The 19,202-nt window shown below is 44.7% G+C and overlaps 1 protein-coding gene across 1 annotated transcript; it reads left to right on the top strand.

The window, feature by feature from the left end:
- Positions 1-1,855: 1,855 nt before the first annotated feature.
- On the top strand, positions 1,856-19,088 carry bcl3 (BCL3 transcription coactivator). The gene is made up of 9 exons (XM_084027886.1): positions 1,856-3,103; positions 3,623-3,743; positions 9,747-9,855; positions 15,474-15,675; positions 16,773-16,861; positions 16,980-17,057; positions 17,444-17,611; positions 18,077-18,176; positions 18,270-19,088. The coding sequence occupies exons 1-9, from the start codon at positions 2,599-2,601 to the stop codon at positions 18,380-18,382; spliced, it is 1,485 nt and encodes a 494-aa protein (XP_083884012.1). The 5' UTR covers positions 1,856-2,598; the 3' UTR covers positions 18,383-19,088.
- Positions 19,089-19,202: the final 114 nt, after the last annotated feature.

The raw sequence follows: 19,202 nt of genomic DNA, 5'->3' as shown, positions 1-19,202 counted from the left end.
TTATATGAAATAATAGGCTATATTTAATATATCTCCAGAACATAAATGCCTATTATTCATGTGATAGGCCTACTCCTCAGGTGTGTTCAAGATTGCAATATGAATGCATTATTTATTTCAACATTTCTCATAAATATGTCTTGGCTCTTCTGTGGTGCTTAACATCCCATAGAAACAATCTGCACCATCAGAATGAGAACACTCTCATCCAACCTTCCTGCTCCAACGGCCACAAGAGGGAGACATTTACTCACACGGTTTCCTGTTGTCACTGAAATCTGATTATTTTAATCATTCAAATGTCAGTTTCCACCTTAACGTACCTTAAATAAAGAGCGTATACACAGAGTTTATACTTTAAAATCGTAACTTAAGTCAATAAATATAGGCTTCTTGCTAGATTGTCTCCATTTTGCGGCTGCTGTGAAAGACAAATGTCAAGGCTACTTGATAGCAGCCAAAGAGAACAGTGGTTTTAAAGTTGTATTGCATTGTTCAAATATCATTTAATCCTTTGGAGATGGATTTTTCTTTTCTTTCTTTTTTATGCTTTCCTTCGAGGAGTCTTGTTGCACTTTTGCTCTCTTGGCACTAGGGGGCCTCATGTTACCTTCTGATCTGACGACTCTGATCATCATGTAGTGTCTCAGGAAACCAGGCCTCTAAATATTAGAAGATTTATGGGAATGTTTCGCCCCTTTCTCTTTCGTTTACCTGCATGTTCTTGAAGTGGATCAGTCAGTTTCTCATTCTTCGAGCTCTGTCAAGTGCGTGTCCAGGAGGAGAAAGCGGTAGACTAGACCCCTTCTTTTTTTAAATAAATGACACTTAATGCCAGAGGAGACCATAATGGTTGAGTGCATTGACAGCTGCAGAGCATGTTTGTGTAGTGTCAGGGTGTTTTAGGGACTTTAGACACTGAGCTTGACTTTCCGTTGCCAGCTTCTTCACACTTCAGTGGAAAGAGGAAAGTCCCAAATTGACCCTGGTAATCAGACCCTGGTCTGAGGGTGGAGTAGGATCAGACGTGAGGTGTGATTTGTGTGTCTGTGTGTGTGGGGGGGTTGCATATGCATGCTCGTGTATGCATATTTATGGCTTGTATAACCGTTTGTGAGCTGGTAACGTGGGAGCGTGCAGGGGACCATGTGGCACGGCATCAACGGATCAGCCAGCTTGGATATGGCATCTTCTCTCTAAATTCCTCCCTTTATTCTCCTCTTTCCTGCCTTTGTCCGGCTCTGAGTCTGCAGCCAGCAGACATACGAACAAACCCCGATGCAAACAGATGAACAGACTCCTACTTTGCATCAGATGGCCTGCAAATTTACGAAGTCTCCTACCGCCAAATTGAGCCTTGATCTCATGTATTTACAATGTTACGAGTTCACATATTTGCAGAAGGTTGGGAGTCGAGTCCAGCACGCTATTGCCGGAAAGCTGGCCTTTATAGAAGAGTCGACTAAGCTGCAGTTTACCACAACTGAGACAAGGTTGTCTGGTAGTGAGGTGTGAAAACGATGTCTGCCGACTTTGAGGCACTGAAAAAATACAACATAAAGAAATCCCTTCCATTACATCATCAATAGGGCACAGAAACGTTCAGAAATCAAATTGACCTTTTAAAAGACTTAGTTCTGCTCTTTTTTTCTTCTTCTATTTTTACATTGATCTGACAATAACACATCATAGCGGCTATAAATATAGTAAAACACCCAATTTCCATGACAAAAGAAGCGTATGTGTGTATGTCATTCTGCACAGGGCATGTTGTTGAAGTCAGTTACCATAAAGAAAGAAATATCTCACACTTTATAACAAGGGTCCACATTAATTCTCATACATGAAACTGTATCTGCTACTCAGGTTTGGAAATAGCACAGCTTAGTTCAAAATGAATCTTGAAGCTTTTATTATTAACGTGACTGAACAACCCAAAGTAAAACAATAGAAGAAAAATAAAGATTACACGGGAAATAAGAGTGTGAACATTACCAGCAGTCGATTAATATTCACTATTAAGAAAGCAAAAAAAAAAAAAAATGCAGTTGCTGCTGGCACCGAGAAAACCACTGATCCCTGCACTTCTCGAGAAATTCACTTTAGATGTTTTGAACTTGCATGCAAAACAGACAGATGTCAGAGACGTCAGACGTGCAGACATTATTTTGTTGATTTTCTCTTCAAGTTCAATCAGTGTGAATTTGGCCTCAAAGCGAAACAAAGCGATCGCGGCGCTTAAAGGGAAAGCACCGCGGTCATTAGAGGCAGACGCCGGCGCAGCTGCCGCACTTAATACCTGCAGCTCGTTACCGGAGGTGCGCAGCGACACGCGCTCCCCCTCCGCACCGAACCTCTATTGGCTCTTCTGATTTGCATCAATTAGCCTCCGTTTGAACGCGTATCTAAAAGGCAGCAATGAGTCATGATTTGCTCGCTGCCCGTTTGATGGGCAACGCGCACTGTTGGCAGCTTTGGATGGACTGAACACCGTCACTGAACGCCGAGAAGTTCTCTTCTTCACGCGCACAACACACACACACACGCGCACACACACCTGACACTGGTTCAGACCCCGAGCTCCACGCTCCCCAGTTGATGCCGAGGATCATGACCATGAACGGTCACCATCCGTCGGTTGCCACCGCGCCGCTGGATCTGCGCACCACTCACCGTGGGAACGCCGGCGCGAGGACTCCGGACGGCAAAGGTCGCGCGAGGGACGCGCGAGTGACATGCGGCTCACCTGCAGCCCCCGCGTGCGCAGGAGCGGACACTTTGGGCACGCGCTGCCCACCGGACTCAGACATCGGCGCTGCTCGCAAGCGGCCGGCGGACAAGTCCTCATCGAGGCTTCCTTTCAGGAAGCGGCCGATCCCCGTGGAGACGGAGACGCACTCGCCGGCTCCCTCTGGAAGCGGAGAGCGCGTGTTCCCCGCGGCAGACGCCGGCTTCGCGCAGAGGGAGAGTTTTTCGGGTCGTTTGGAGAGAACCGCGGATGAGAGCAGAGTCGGCGCAGCGCCGGTGACTCCCAGGCGGGCTGAAGAGGCAGGACAGAGTCCGGGAGGCTATCCCATCCGCTTCCTGCACCCGTATGAATACGGTGAGCGTCACTGGCCAACATTCAGCTATTATAGCCTTTTTATTTACGTGCTTATTGAATGAATGTGTTGTAGCATAAACGATTTCTCAAGATGTTATGTTTTCTATAAAGTTATCTTCTGAAGTTTCTAAGAAACGTATTTTTTTTTTATTACCAAAATATTCGTGGGTGTGACTTGAATATAGCTTATAAGAGCAGAGCACCATGCAGGAGCTTTTTTTTTTTTTGGTGTTACTATTTTTCTTCCAAAACAGTGCACAGCACAGGGCACACTCCACCTTCATCAGTGGGCAAAGTCAGTAGATGCAGTAGCTGCTATCTGAATGAACGAGAAAATGTCCACTCAGCTATTCTGCAGTCAGGCTGACAAGTGTGTCAACTCATAACCGAACACGACACATACACACATGGACAGTTGCACACTTCCTTATTACAAAAATATCGATGACTTGTCAGGGCAGCCTTCCTTTTCCTTCCATCCTCTCTCCACCTTTAATGCCTCCTCCCTGTCATTCCCAGGCACATATCCAGTGTACCGTTTGCCCCCCGTCCCGGAGTCGAACTACCCCGGGGCCCACCAAGCCGAGAACCTGCTGGCTGGCATCGCTCTGGCTACGCGTCAAGATGAAGACGGAGACACGTATGTGAATGTCTTTTAATCCGGTTCAAGGTTCAGGATGTTATGCCACAATATGCACTTTTAAAAAGATTACTGTGACTCAAACAACTCGTGCATTTTCACGATTACTGCGTTTTAATCAGAAAAAACAACAACATTTTCATGAGTTTTCCAGCAAATTGAGAGAATTCATGGTGATTTTCTTTAGATTGAGCACACCCAGGTAACATCTTCACCTGTGAGACACCACAGATTTGAATCACTCCCCGGAGATGAGCCTGAGATTTTTTATCTTGAGATTGATGTGCGATTCCTAACTTCTTGGAAGTTGTGACTCATCAGTGGGCTATGAGAGTCACAATCAAACTGTTTTTAAAAAGTAACACAGAAAGGACCATTTCCAGGTATAAACCAATGCATATTGTGTTTTTTTTTTCTTTTTTAAATTACTTTTATCATAAAAGGTTACACTTTAAGTCAAAATTTACCTACAAAGTACTTGGATTCCCTCTAAGGTGACAAGAAGTAATAGAAAATATTCTTTAACCACCTCAAGCTGCCTTCTCCAATGTATCTTTGTGTGAACCAGTTGGCCTTTTCAACAGCAGACATGTGAAGAAGTGACCCTCAAAAGCTCACAACCAGGACCCTGAAACCATTCATTCATTTAAAAAAAAATACATCATCAGCTTTTCCTACTTTAATGTCTTGCATGTAAAACATTTCTGCGGGTTTGACACATTTACTACTTGGACTATCTTCTCAAAGAGAAACTTTTAGCGTCATAAAAAATAAATAAATATCGAGATAGTCACACAATAACAAGCCAATACTAATGATTCACTGTGCTGGATCCAACTAACGACCAAAACTTGTGTGTGGTTTGTGAGGCGTCTGTAAAATCCTCTCAGTTTATTTTGAATGCTTTCTGTGACTCACCTGGTTTTGCAACAGGACCCCCCCCCCCCCAAATACTGTACTGCACTATTGTAATACTTTAAGGTAGATTAGGAATGATTCGCTAAGTGGCAATGGAGACTTTGATGAAACACAATAACCTGGCTTCTATAGCACATCTGAGATGCTTGAATAAACAGGCCTTGCGTGTATGTAGTAGTGTGTGTGTGTGTGTGTGTGTGTGTGTGTGTGTGTGTGTGTGTGTGTGTAATTTTATGTTTCTCAGGTTTTAGGCTGAGGGGCTGGGAATGGTAGTCCTCAACACCACACTAATGCAAATATTAAACTGTAACACATGGTTACTTTACTTTGTCTAAAGTTTAAACGCCCACTCACACACAAACTGAAATGTCAAACTCATAAACGAGAAAACACACACACACACACACACACACACACACACACACACACACACACACACACACACACACACACACACACACACGTGTCATATGACTGAAAACATAGCATGCCCAAGAATTTAATGACTTTGATTTTGCAGTTTCAAGAAGTATCAGCATTATTTGCATCCATTTGAAACCAACTCGTGATGACCAACATCTCGCGGAGCCACAAGTCCCGTGACCTGTCACAGCTGCCTGTTGTCCCATGTTTCCCTCAGAGACCCAGAAACTATGACACATCCACTATGAACAGAGAGTCGCGAGGGAAGACCAATAATGAAATGTACGTGCAGTAACGTACAGTGGCTGGTCGAGGAGCCGAGCTTGAAGGAGGAAACGCTAGACGGCCCATGGGGGCGAGTGGGGTTCACACTCACTTTTGTCATTACAATAACTTGTTGACGCTTATCAGAAAATCGGCTTTAAAGACACAAAACCGACGTGAAGAAGTGATGTGAATTATCATATTGGTTGTGACTGGCAGTGCACAGAATTCTCCCAAAATCGAACTCCTTTGCGATGAACTTGAGACATGTGTTGCACCTTCTTTGTGGTTGTTTGAAACTTTGTGTGAATTCTGCAGAAAGAAACATTCTCAGCCCCCCTTGACTCTGCCTGTGTGTGTGTGCGTGTGCATGTGTGTGTGTGTGTGTGTGTGTGTGCGCGTATGCATAATGTGACAGCCAGCATGTGCTCTCTCTTACGTCAATTGGGCGTTCGTCGTCTGTTCTCAGCGCTTCTGAGCCCCTTAGTTTCGGGAAAACCATTGAGTGCTCAGTTTTTTTCACACAATTGCGGTTTTTCTCAGGTGTCTCTGTGTCTCTTTTCTTCTCTGTGTTTTTAAATGAATGGTCTCAAAAAACCCAAACATCCGCTCCTTACTTCCTCATTTACCGCTTTCTTTTCATCAGCCCTTTTTTTTTTCTCTCCTCTTCATGATCACCTCGTTCCCTCCCTCCATTTCTGTTATGTGTCACTCGCTCATCCACACTGTCGTGAGATGTGCTGATGTGCTGATCGTCTTGCGGCTCCTTCGGATGAATTCCTGCATCGTTCCAGTCAGTCAACGCACTCACCTGCACAAACAAACCGGGTCAATACCTTAGTATGCAGACTTATTTTATTTTTTTAACAGTATTTTGATTCTACACGTGCCCTGATACAGATGTAAACATGAACATGTGATGTTTCCGAATAGACAAAAACAAGTCTACAACCGCACCAGTGGCTCTGTGAGGTTAAACACATGCTTTGAGTTAAACGCATACGTCAGCATGGCAACATGCTCACCACCGCGGCGCCAACATGCTGATGCTCAGCAGGTCATGTTTAGCATGTTTTCATGCTAATATTTGGAGAAAAACATGAAAAGGCAAAGTATTTATTACCCCCAAAAACACAAATGGTGCTAGAAGAAAAGTATCACTAAGACTATCGGTGTCAGTTGTCATGGTTACCTAAATTGTTGTGATATTTCAGTCTGGACCGATGAGGATTTACATTAACATCTGTAATGCCTCCATACCAGTTTGATATTTTATAAATTCATCAACGTGCTTGTCCCTCTACTTTATTTCTCTCGTGTCGTAGTGTGTCTTCTGCCGGCTACCACACATCTTTGAGGACATTACTCTGACCATCTAATCTCGTTATTACGGTATTTTCTGTTTATGGCGTACACATGCAAAAGTGCTGAGTCAGACAGCCGGACAACAGTGTGGGAAGAGGCAGCGTTTGCTTGTGGTGTGAATGGGTATCTATGGGTCACATGACCTCGGTCTACAGTCCTGTTCCACCATCGTCCGACACCGCTGGAGTGTGAACACCCATTCATGCTGTGTATTAGATTGAGGAGTTGTCTGTGGATAGTGGCGAGCTGACGTTTGTGTCCAATATCCTGTAACGTCCAAGCATTGAGCTGGAATAGGACGTTTTATAGGACCTTCAAAGGCTCGCACTATGATGGCTTTTTACTATTAGATGTCAGGCTTATGATAAATGAAATGTTAGGAGGAGACAAAAAAACCCAGAAACTACAAAGACTACTAACTGATCCAGGTTCCCCCCCCCGTGAACGCGTCTACTGACACAATCTGGATGTCGCATCGTCCGTCGTGACGAGCACGGCGGACTGCACGCCATCATTTCTTGTTAACTGAACTGCGGTGCTTTTTGTTTACTATTCACACACACTTGACACACATCACCTCACTGCTCAGCTGGTCCACAGACCACAGGATATGTTAGGCTTCAGGCGGATAATTCAGTTTGGCTACATCCTCACCCTCCATACCTAACAGGATACCGCACGGTGCTGCCTTCTCTCTCTCTCTCTCTCTCTCTCTCTCTCTCTCGATTTTTTTTTCTCGCAGTCTCTTTTCTTCTTTGACTGTCAGTGTTAATGCGGCAGGCTTGGGACTCTGGTCTGCGTCAGTGCCGCTGTGCCTGGGGTTATCTGGGGCTGTGGTCTGCCCCACTTCCAGGAACTAGAAACAGCACAGTTTCATCTTAAGAGAAAAAGAGAGAGATGGATACAGATAGAAAAGAGTCTTAACGGGCAATGTAGTCAATGTATGCCTATATGAAAGCAGCTATTGATACATTAGTGGAGCTCAGTGCTGCGAGAGATGAGTAACTGACTCTGGATATGCTGTAGCCGCGCAGGCTGCTCCAATCAATATAGGATTTATTGTTGGGGGGGCTTTTTAGGCAAATCATGGGTGATGAGCACGTGACCTACAGTAAATATGTAGATATTTGTCGATGCGGATTTGTTCTCTGTGCTGAGCTCACTTACAGGAATAGGGACCAGCTGAGGAAGAGTACCACCAAAGCTCACGCCCGTTCTGACATACAGTTCTGCTTTTACTGCCGGTCGCTATGATGTCAGGAACTAATCATCTGATTCATTTTGTGTGTGAACAGTTGCAGTTTCAACCTGCGATTGCACAGCAACATTTAAGTTGACACGCTGGGCTCATTGCATGTGCAATAATGCATGCATGTACGCGTGCAAGCGCAATTTATCCGCGATTTGCATTACTTTTTCCTTTTTGGTGGTTAAAAAAAGTGAAAAGTTTAGTTATATACACAGCACATACCTGCAACCACATGTTTACCCTTCAGTACAACAGACCTGATTCTGTTCATACTTGCCGTAATCAAACTGTCAAAGAATTATGAGATTATGTAATTATGTTTGGTTTATATGTGGTTGGAAAAGATCATTAGAGTGTTAGACTGATGGATTCCTTGGACCACATGCTGGTTTTTTAATACAATGTGCAGAAAAGTGTCGTCGATGCCTCATAATGCAGTTTTTTAGCTTTTCAGTGTCTGCTGTTTGCTGAAAGAGGTCCTTTAATCTATTTTTCTTCAGGCAGGAAATTACTGTTGTTAATGACAGTGTCGCACTGCTGAGAGGAAGTGTTGCAAGTGATTTATCCAATCTTAGAACTTATTTTCTGACCTCAAATTCTGCGTAAGTTTACTTTTAACTTCTCAAGAAGGGCCCCGGCTTCCTGTGATGCTGCCGTATGTCTGATAGCGACGTATCCATTGGAGGAAACTGGCTCAGCGAACATACAGTAAACCCCCGTCACAAACCGTACAGCTTTAATGGCTGGATTTCACAGCACACAGCGCGAGATAAAGCGTGCTGCCATTGTTACTGACAACAGGAAGTTACATAAAATCAGTCTGGCTCTTACTGGAATCTGCTCCTTCTGACGGCGTGAAGAAGACTAATGTGAAAACTACTGTATGGGTTTTTTTTCTGCCATCCCCTCTCCTCAACCTTGGCCCGCGTTTGCTCTTTCATTTCACGTTGAGACCACAGGCTCTGTAGTCTTGATAAGAGTGTGAGATAAGGATGGTGTGAGTCATCCCTGTACATCTGTGAAACACCTTGTACAACTGTCACTTGGACCATTTAGAGAGAAGTGATCAAGTAGAATTTGTTACTTCTGACAAAAAAAAAAAAAAAAAAAAAAAGTCCTTCACATGTTATATGTGAAGGCCGTGACGAAAATGTGTTTTCCATCCCAAATGAGTGATATGAGCTCGCTAGATGTAGCACACAAAAGTTGAATTCATGATAATAATATGACAAAACAATGAGTACAACAAATACTTACTGAAACACAGGAAGGACATTCCTCAAATAGTGCATTCATTTACACACAGATGGGCAGTTTATATAATACTTTGTAAAATACCTTTCTCCGTAATTCATTATGCTTCCACACCAAACAAAACATGGTCCTCATCTCCTGCACCATTACAAAAGGGTTGCAGATCCACTGGTTTCTCACCAGCCTGACCTTTCGGAATCCTGTTACAAATTCCCCATCTGTACTTTTTGGTTTTCATACAACAGATACTTTTTTGCAACGTACACTGTTTTTCATATTCTGCGTGAAGCGCTTTGAATACAGTTTTGAATACAGAATGCCTACAGCCGTGCAGAACATCACATCACATGCTTCGTGTACGCATTCCCTCAGTCTGTAGTTAGATATCTCTACCTGTATAGTGCACACATTAAGTGGAAGTTTTAAAAAGGGTCAGTTGGTCACATGTCATACACCTGTGACTTAGTTAAATAGCCTTTGACATCTTCAGCAACATTTAGCCATCACCTGTTTTTTCTTATTCCTTACAGAGCTCTCCATATAGCGGTTGTGAAGGAGGAGTGGGGCATCGTCCGCCAGCTGATCCGGCTCCTGCTGTCGGCTCACAGAGGCCTCGACGTCTACAACAATCTCCGTCAGGTGGAGCAAACTTTAAATACATTACACACAAATGCACATGTGCACGCATCGACATGAAAAGCTGCTATCATTGCTTTTGCAAAATGCACATTTTTGACCTTTTGAGCGAAAATGTCGCCTCCCTTTCAAGTGCGGCAGCCATCCGATACACAGAAATATGCTTCTTTTTTTTTTCTCAATGTTTCAGTTCTATTTCGTAACGCATACGAAAGAGGCTTCGGGGTCAGCCACTATAACATGATGAAAGATAGGCGGAGAATAAAAGTGCGACGGGGGTTTTTTTTCATCCCCGATGACCACAGCGTGTGCAACACATTCCCCCTGCTGCCTCACCCTTCTGATAACAGTAACATGGAAAAGAATGAAAGAGGAAGTGCCTTAGTTTCCTCCTTGCCTTTGCACCGTGTTATTGCATTCTCTTACAGTCATTGCGGCTGATGGCTGTGCAGTGGAATTCACCCTTCCTCGTTTCTCCACCTGTACTCGCCACACGCCAAAACCAGCATGCGTTTGCTGGGAAGGGCCGATATGTATCTTCCAATATTTTTGTGGGTTTCATTTTTGCTGCCTGCCTTTTTGTGGTTTTACCTTTCGGCTATTGGGTTTTCAGCAGTGGTGTAGTGGAGGGTATACGCAGGTATACGGGGTATACCCACTTCTTTTTCTGGTGGTTTACAGTATACCCACCTATCAGCCAGAAAGCCATTGGAATATATGGGAGAGTATACCCACTTCCTCCTCCTTCCTACCCATCTACCTAGCAGTACACCCACCTCATCAACTACCACCACACCACTGGTTTTCAGGGTTTGTGTGGTGGGCTTACCACCGTTGTGAAACAGCCAAGACGATTTAGAGGAGGCAAAGTAAGACTCCTGGGAATACACTCCTGAGCCCTGCACTCATATCTCCTTACTAGGCCTCAACTAAAAACACATGAACAAGCTGGAAAAATGTGATATAAGTGTCACTTTTAACTCATATTAAGGTGCATGATTGTATTTTTTTTCTTCAATATAAATGAATAATGTCCAGTGCAGTAATTTGCAGATCTATGCATGGACGAATGGACTCAATGAACCTGAAGATAAGGGATTCACTTGAGTGTACTACAGTGTACTTCACTGGAATGTGAGGGATTGTCTTTGAGTGTTTCCCAATCCAGGGCCGTCCCGATCACGGGCCTCGAGCCAACACTCCACCTCCACCTCTTCGCCCCCGTGCTCTGCGTTCTGCCAGCCTTGTCTTTTTTTTTCATCCATCAGCAGAGAAAGCACCTGAGCAGCGCAGCACTTGATTTTTCTCATGGCTGGGGTTTCACACCACACACGACACCACAGGTTTGCTTACCAGAAATAACGCCGGTGCGTCGTCGGTTGCTGTCTTCCCTCGTCGCTTGAGGATTGACAGCATAGGTTTTTTTTTTGTGATATCCTGTGTCTGCCCTGTGTATGAAGATGCATGCACGCGACAGACTTGACAGGAACACACACACTCTCTCTCTCTCTCTCTCTCTTTTCACACACTGAATTATATTATTACCAAAAGGGGAGATTTTCTCGTCAGAGTCATTTGCCTACCAGATTGTGTGGTTTTAACCGAATACAGAACATACTTAATAAGGGAACTTTTTATTTTTCAAAACATCCATTTTTACCAGACCTGAACACGTTTTTCGGGCATTGGGCAACTTCCCAAAACCAAATTAAAATATACCGCTTTTCCAATATCGATGACAAATCCTGAGTTTCTGTGGTTTTTGCGTATGGAACTTTTTGACAAAGTGTTACTATCAGTACCGTAACTGAACAGTAGTGCAAGTGTCAGTATTTGATTTGCCTTCTAAGTCCCTGAACCACTATGATGGTAGAGACAGCTGTTTGATACTCCCACACCGGTCATGCTATCAGTGCGGGCTGCACAAACACACACACCCTAAGAGTTAACTCTTTGCTGCACACAGCTGACGGTGCAGAGCGTGGCACCGACGCTGGTGGGGTTTGGGGACTGAATCCCCAGGCGGCCCGCCCCCACACACACATGCACTGAACGGTGCTTACGATGAAAGACATCTCTTTGAAATGCGTGTTACTTCGACGACTGTGCGTGCAAATGACCTGCAATAACTCAATAAAGACTGTTATCGGCTCACGTTTGCCGTAAAGCTGAAATCTTTTACTTGTTTACCCGTTTGTTTATGTGCGTGCCTATAACGTGCCATCGACTTGTGGCGTGAGGGTTAGGCAAGACATCTGTGTGTTTGTGTGTGCTTTAGTATCCTCGTTCCGAGAAGTCACATGACCCCCCCCCCCCCCCCCCCTCCCTCCTCGCTTCGGGCTGTTTCTCAACATACCTTGGTTCAGAGGGTAGTTTACAGGGACTTTCCCTTACTGCGCGTGTCTCTCTCTCTCTCTCTCTCTCTCTCTCTCTCTCTCTCTTGTGCTGCCTCTCTCCATCTCACTACTGCCTTTTTTCTTCACATCTCTCTCGCTGCATATATCTTGAGAGAATTTTCGGGTTTGTAACCATAACTGCTGAACGGGTGATGCTATCGCCATAACTGACAACAACACCGCTGACGTACATGTGCGCGGCGTTTATTGATGCAGCAGGCATCACTTTACACCACAGCGGTCACCGCAGAAGAGCAGTCTCTTAGTGTTGCCTTGCACCTTCCTTTGTGTTTGGCACTGCCTGCAGCCCCTGATGGGGGGGGGCTGCCCTTCATGCCCATAAACCTCCCTCTCGTCTCCTCCTTCATGTTGCTCCTCTCATTTTTGCAGGAATGCAAGTGTGCAAGGACCAGACCCAGGGGAGAGAGAAGGGATTTTCCCTCGTTATCCTGTCTCTCCCCTGGACTCCCCTCCGCCGCTTCCGTTTCTTCCTCATTCCTCAGTCTCTCCGCCCTGCACCCCCCACACTCCCTTCCTCTTATCTTTGCTGGAATTTTTTTGTTTTAGTCACTCTAAATTCTTTACAGGAAGCCACAGCGAGACTGCCAACACCGAGGGGTCTATTTTTAAGGCCTTACATGGCCTCAGTGTGGAATGTAATATCTCGATTTCTGGAAATCAGTGACGACGAATCTTCCAGATATAGGAAGCTCAAAGAAATGAGACTTTTACAGGGCAATATGATTGTGTGTGTGTGCGTGTGTGTGTGTGTGTGTGTATACTTGTGTGGGTTTTTTGTGTGTGTGTGTGTGTGTGTGAGTCATAGGATTCAGGGAAACAGGAGCTGAAGGGAGGAACACTGGCATTGACACACTGGAGGAATTCCACTGCTCTCCCACTGTTCCACTTCTTTTTTTTTTTATAGCCTTTACTGGAACAAACCCTCAGCATGCACACACACGCACACACACCACACACACACACATGCACACACACACACACACACACATACAGTAACAGTCCAGCAAAAGTGAAACTTGGAGCAACGATATGTTCCTGATTGTTGTAAAAGTGTAACTCGAGTAGCAACTAAAAAGTCCAGGTTAAAAAGACTTCCTATTACGACTGAACTCTTGCGTTGCTCAATCTAAACAGAAAGTTGTCAGTGCACTCGCTGGCCAGAGTTGCCCTGATTATCAACAGGACGATACACGCTGACCTCACCCAAAGGAACTTCTGAGATTGCTCAAGTGAAATAATTGAGCTCGTATTGATTCGTCCAGGCAAAGCACCCGCTGAACTGTGTGTAACTTTTGCTTTTCCTCAGAACAGGTTCCTCCTAGTTTCTATTTAATCACACGCTGTTTCACAAGGGGTGGTGTTGTGGGTAGCACTGTTGCTGCACACTCACAGCGAGAGGGTCCCGGGTTCGATTCCCGGGTTGGGTTCCTTCTGTGTGGAGTTTGCATGTTCTCCCCGGGTTCTCCAGCTTCCTCCCACAGTCCAAAGACATGCAGGATGGGGATAGGTTCATTGGTGACTCTAAATGTCCCGTGTGAATGTGAGTGTGAATGGTTGTCTGTCTCTACATGTCAGCCCTGTGATAGACTGGTTACCTGTCTGTCTCTACATGTCGGCCCTGTGATGGACTGGTTACCTGTCTGTCTCTACATGTCGGCCCTGCGATAGACTGGTTACCTGTCTGTCTCTACATGTCGGCCCTGTGATGGACTGGTTACCTGTCTGTCTCTACATGTCGGCCCTGTGATAGACTGGTTACCTGTCTGTCTCTACATGTCAGCCCTGTGATAGACTGGTTACCTGTCTGTCTCTACATGTCAGCCCTGTGATAGACTGGTTACCTGTCTGTCTCTACATGTCAGCCCTGTGATAGACTGATTACCTGTCTGTCTCTACATGTCAGCCCTGTAATAGACTGGTTACCTGTCTGTCTCTACATGTCTCCCTGTGATAGACTGGTTACCTGTCTGTCTCTACATGTCGGCCCTGTGATGGACTGGTTACCTGTCTGTCTCTACATGTCAGCCCTGTGATGGACTGGTTACCTGTCTGTCTCAACATGTCTCCCTGTGATAGACTGGTTACCTGTCTGTCTCTACATGTCGGCCCTGTGATAGACTGGTTACCTGTCTGTCTCTACATGTCTCCCTGTGATAGACTGGTTACCTGTCTGTCTCTACATGTCAGCCCTGTGATGACTGGTTACCTGTCTGTCTCTACATGTCGGCCCTGTGATAGACTGGTTACCTGTCTGTCTCTACATGTCAGCCTTGTGGTAGACTGGTTACCTGTCTGTCTCTACATGAGTACACCCTGAATACAGGATAAGCGGTAGACGATGGATGGGTGTTTCGCTGGGGTTGTTGTTGTTGTCTTGCCAGACTGTGATTTGATATCTATGAATATTGGCTTTGTCTCCGTGCATGTACTTGTACACGTTAGGTGTTTTTGTGTTTAGTCAGGAATAGACATGTGCTACCATGCCTGCATCTCATGAACTTCTCATGTTTAAAAACAATATTCTCACCAGACACTCTTCCTTGTTTATTGATATTAGGCGTTGGCCTGTTCTTACATAATTGGGCATAATTGCTATTGTGTCTCTGACCTTTAACCTGTAGAACAGGTTAGACATTAAAGGAGGCCTTTACTAGAAATAATGACACTCTTCCTGCAACCTCATTTACAGGAATGTGGTGATTATAAGATTTAGTAAATGTATGCTAAATTAATCGTTTCTTGATTTAAATTCACCATACTGACATCGGTGGTAGCTTATTTAACTCCACCAGAAGGGAGAGTCTCGCTGTTCCTTTTTATGGTTTTGCAATTTGGAGGTTACCAACAAAGAAAGCCTTGGGGGGGGGGGGGAGTCAGCATCTGGAATTTCCACTATTAGATGAGCATTTTTAGTCAGAACATTGCACTTAGATAGATGCTTGTTTTCGAAATAATGACATCTATACAGGGTGGGATCTATTTATCTCAAATTTTAAGAGATAGGGATGATGCCTTTGAAGATAGAGAGTCGGAGCATTGTCGAGCATTAACGGGGGGGTTCACGCTCTCTGAATGATGTCTTGTGTGTACAGCAGTGTGAAAAATCCAAACTATTTTCAGAGACAATATATGGCCTTTTGTGGTTTACGGACCTGAATACACTGGTTTGTCTAAAGTGTTCTCTCGCCATCCCCCCCCTCTCAGACTCCCCTTCATCTGGCAGTGATCACCCAGCAGGCAAACATGGTGGACACTCTGCTGAGAGAAGGGGCCGACCCCGCCGCCTTGGACCGTAACGGCCAAACGGCGCTCCACCTCTGCTGCGAATATGACCAGCGTGACTGTCTGGCCGTCATCCTCTCTCGCGCCCCGTCCTCCACATGCCTGGAGATCAGGAACTATGACGGTAAGTCTACAGAAGAAGCACCCTGGCTTGTATTCAAGCTGTTCTTGGCAGAAAGATTAAGGGGGGACTCGCTCGCTCTTCACAGGAAGTTATTTAATCTGATCAAGCCTTGTTAATACAAGCAAAGTCATTATTACATCCAGAGTGCTTATCTTTATACGATACACTTTGTCAGAGAATGGCTGACTTTAATCCCTGTGTTTGTGACCCAGTTTTCTATTACATGTAGATGTTGCAGATTCGCCCAGAATACCTTATTGTTGTGGGATCTGAGAAATGTGAACCCTTGTTCAGGTAGAGGTTGTTCTGGTTGTTTTTGGCTGTGTGGGTGGAAAGAGGAGAGGCCATGTCCTTCCTCTGTGGTCTGGTGTAGTGTCTTTGCCACATATCCACAGTATGCCTGTGACGTCACAGCACAGCAGACGTGTATAATGTGAAAGTAGTGCGCCGGGGCACAGAAGAAAGCCCCCAAAATACACACCGGCTCCTCTATCCTCTTTGTTGGTGGAGCTGTTTTTTTTTCGAATCAGATCTAACAACATGGCAGGAACTGAATAACAGTGATAGCAAGGAGATAACAAGTCTCGTTATCGTTTTAATGACGTAGAATCAGAGATTTTTATTCCCTGCGTGTTTAACGACGCAGTTTCAAAAGTTCCAAATAAGATGACGAAAAAAACACAACACATCAGTTCTCGGGTCTCTCCACTGACTTCCTGTCTGCAAAATCTTTCTCGGTGAAAGAAACCTCTCGGTCTCTCATATCATCTGGTATCTGCTAACCAGTCCCAACAAAAATATAACATATATTATATATTTTGTTTGCATATAGCTGGGAAAACTCAGATTATGACTTGTCGGAGCGTCTTGTACTGTCGGGGATTTCATCGTTTTCATCGTTTTATGATTATTTGAATGTTTTAAATGACCATCGCCGCACTTACAATACTACTAATAATACTGTATGTGAAGGTAGTATATATGTACAAACATGCTCGGGCAGGATTGGGAGCATTCATTCATGTTTATGTGTCTATATGCATGTCTGCGTTTGTGCTCTCGTTGAAACTCTGGTTCTGATTTGTCCCGGCTTTAAGGTCTGAGTCCTCTCCATCTGGCGGTGCTGCACGGCCATAGAGATTTAGCCAGAATGCTGCTGGATGCCCGCGCTGACATCAACGCTATGGTCAGTCCATGTGTTGCAATCAGTCAGTGCTGACTCACAAACATCACAAATTTGTCATTTACAGCTCGAGCATCCTCTGACTTTTCCCATCATGCTTTCTTTCTCCCCCTCTCGCCAGGATTTCAAAAGTGGTCAGAGTCCTCTCATGCATGCGGTGGAGAGCAATAATGCAGACATGGTCCACTTCCTCATTGAGGTAATAAGTGTGTGTGTGTGTGTGTGTGACTCAGCTCTATTTGATAAGTCTCTTTTACTCTTTTCAGTTCTTACGCTGCATACTGAGTTTCCTATTCTTTTCTAGAAGACCTTCGTGGAATTGGAGCAAACATTGTCATAGTTTAGCTTTATTATCAGATGTGTTATTCATGGGCTGAATGATCTTTTTTCCTCCTTCCTTAATCTCTCCTTTCAAAGCAGTTTCTCTTCGCCTATCTCATCGAACTCGCTCTCGACCATTGATCTATCTTCTCTTTCACTTTCTGCACTAAACTGCGTCTCTTCTGGCTCTCGTTATGATTCACGTCTGTGTCAACTTCTCCTGTTCTCTCTCTCTCTCTCTCTCTCTCTCTCTCTCTCTCTCAGAGTGGCTGTGATGTCAACAGCCAGTCGTACAGCAGGAACACGGCGCTGCACAGCGCCTGTGGCCGAGGTCAGGTGGACACCGTGCGGCTGCTGCTGAAGAGCGGCGCGGACAGCAGCCTCAAGAACTACCACAATGACACGCCTGTGATGGTGGCCAAGAACAAGAAAGTGAGGGCAAAGGATGAAAATATGCATAATAAAGCAGACCTTGTTGAAGTTTCATTCTTACTGTATTGTTTGTTTCAACCACCTTTTCGTGGTTGCGATGTTCTCCTTCAGGTCAATTCAGATAGTGTCAAGAAAACAGTGCAACCTAAAAAAAAAAAAAGGGTTGCCAAATTGACTGTACTTTCTTCTATCAATCGCTGTCATTTGAGGAGGGAAAATCTCACCAATACTTCTGTTGCATGAGATATCTTCTTGAGTCGGCTCTGGTGAGGATAACAGGAAGAAATGGTTGGAGCCAAAATGGAGAGTAAATGTGTGTATTCTTCCCTCTAGAGGACGGACCTGAGTGGTGCAGTGTTTTCTCCGCCAGCATTCACATTCTTGTTCGACGCAACAAGATCACCGTGACACTCGCTTTAGGTCGTTTCACACAAGTTTGTAAGAGAGTGTGAATCTTTTTTGCAGATAGCGGATGTGTTACGAGGGAGAGGCTCCAACCAGATAAGAGTTCAAGATCAACACTCTGCCTCCGTCTCACCTCATGGGAGCAACTTAACAGACAATGGTAGGAAAAAATGCAAACAGGTTTTCACACACAATTACAAACAGCCGCTTAAAAAAAAATGCAATATTTAATTCGTACTCTCTCTGCTTTTAGGGTCCCCATCTCCCAACCACAGTCGTGGATGTTCACCGTCGACGACGCCACACACCCCTCATCACAGCGCTTCCCATTCTCCAAAGACTCCATCCACGCTTATATATTACTAGCTCAAAGTTATCAGTCCAGTGCAATTTGCAACTACCTCCATATCGCCTGCTGACAAAGAGAAGAAAGAAAGTCCAACTAATGGGATGAGAGACCAGCAAAAGACTGCATCTGAAATTAAACCTACAAGCTGGCCTTCCTTCTCTGGACTTCTGTGACAAAAGCCAAGTCATATGATGTCCCTCCCTGGGTTTAGGTGCCTGGACAGAGTGCCTGCCTGCAACGTCTCTGCTCCTCATCCAGCTGCTGTTGTGGGCAACCCACTAACTGACCCGGACCAAACTGGCGACTGACACTGATCAGCTGGATTTCTGTACATGCATCTATGCATCAAAAGAAACGTGCCACTGCTGTCCAAGCAATCGAGGCTGAACATAAAGGGCTGTTTTGAAACTGCCTGGAGATTGGCCTAAAACTAGGTGAAAAAAAAAGTAATGTGGCCTTTACTTTTCCTTTCTTTTTTATTACAAAGGAATGTAGAGGAATCGCAAGAAATTAAGGGCAACAAATATGATATTTTGACACCCTAAGTTTTATAAACATGTTTTCAGACTGGGCAATTACGTGACCTGCTTAATATTGCACAGTTAAATGCCACATTAATAATCCATGTCCAGTACCTTTGATTTGTTGTGTGCATATGTGCGAGTGCGTGTGTTGTTGTAACACTGTCAAAAGTTGTACATATATTTTTTTATATATATAAAATGTGTCCAACAGGTTCACTGTTGTGTCCTGCTTTTGTCAGTTTACACCCCCATTTACCCCACAGCGGCAACGTTTGCGAATTTAAAAGCAGCGTTGTGATTGGTCGGTGGGAGG

Source organism: Eutrigla gurnardus (genome assembly GCF_963514095.1).
Source record: "Eutrigla gurnardus genome assembly, chromosome: 14".
NCBI lineage: Eukaryota > Metazoa > Chordata > Actinopteri > Perciformes > Triglidae > Eutrigla > Eutrigla gurnardus.
Note: the sequence above shows the minus strand (reverse complement) of the source record. Positions and strands in the feature narration are given on the sequence as shown.

Excerpts from the sequence above, each read along its gene's own strand:
- bcl3 (XM_084027886.1), top strand. The coding sequence starts at position 2,599 with ATGCCGAGGATCATGACCATGAACGGTCACCATCCGTCGGTTGCCACC. Across the intron at positions 3,104-3,622 it reads CCTGCACCCGTATGAATACG|GCACATATCCAGTGTACCGT; the intron begins GTGAGCGTCACT and ends TGTCATTCCCAG. Across the intron at positions 3,744-9,746 it reads CAAGATGAAGACGGAGACAC|AGCTCTCCATATAGCGGTTG; the intron begins GTATGTGAATGT and ends TATTCCTTACAG.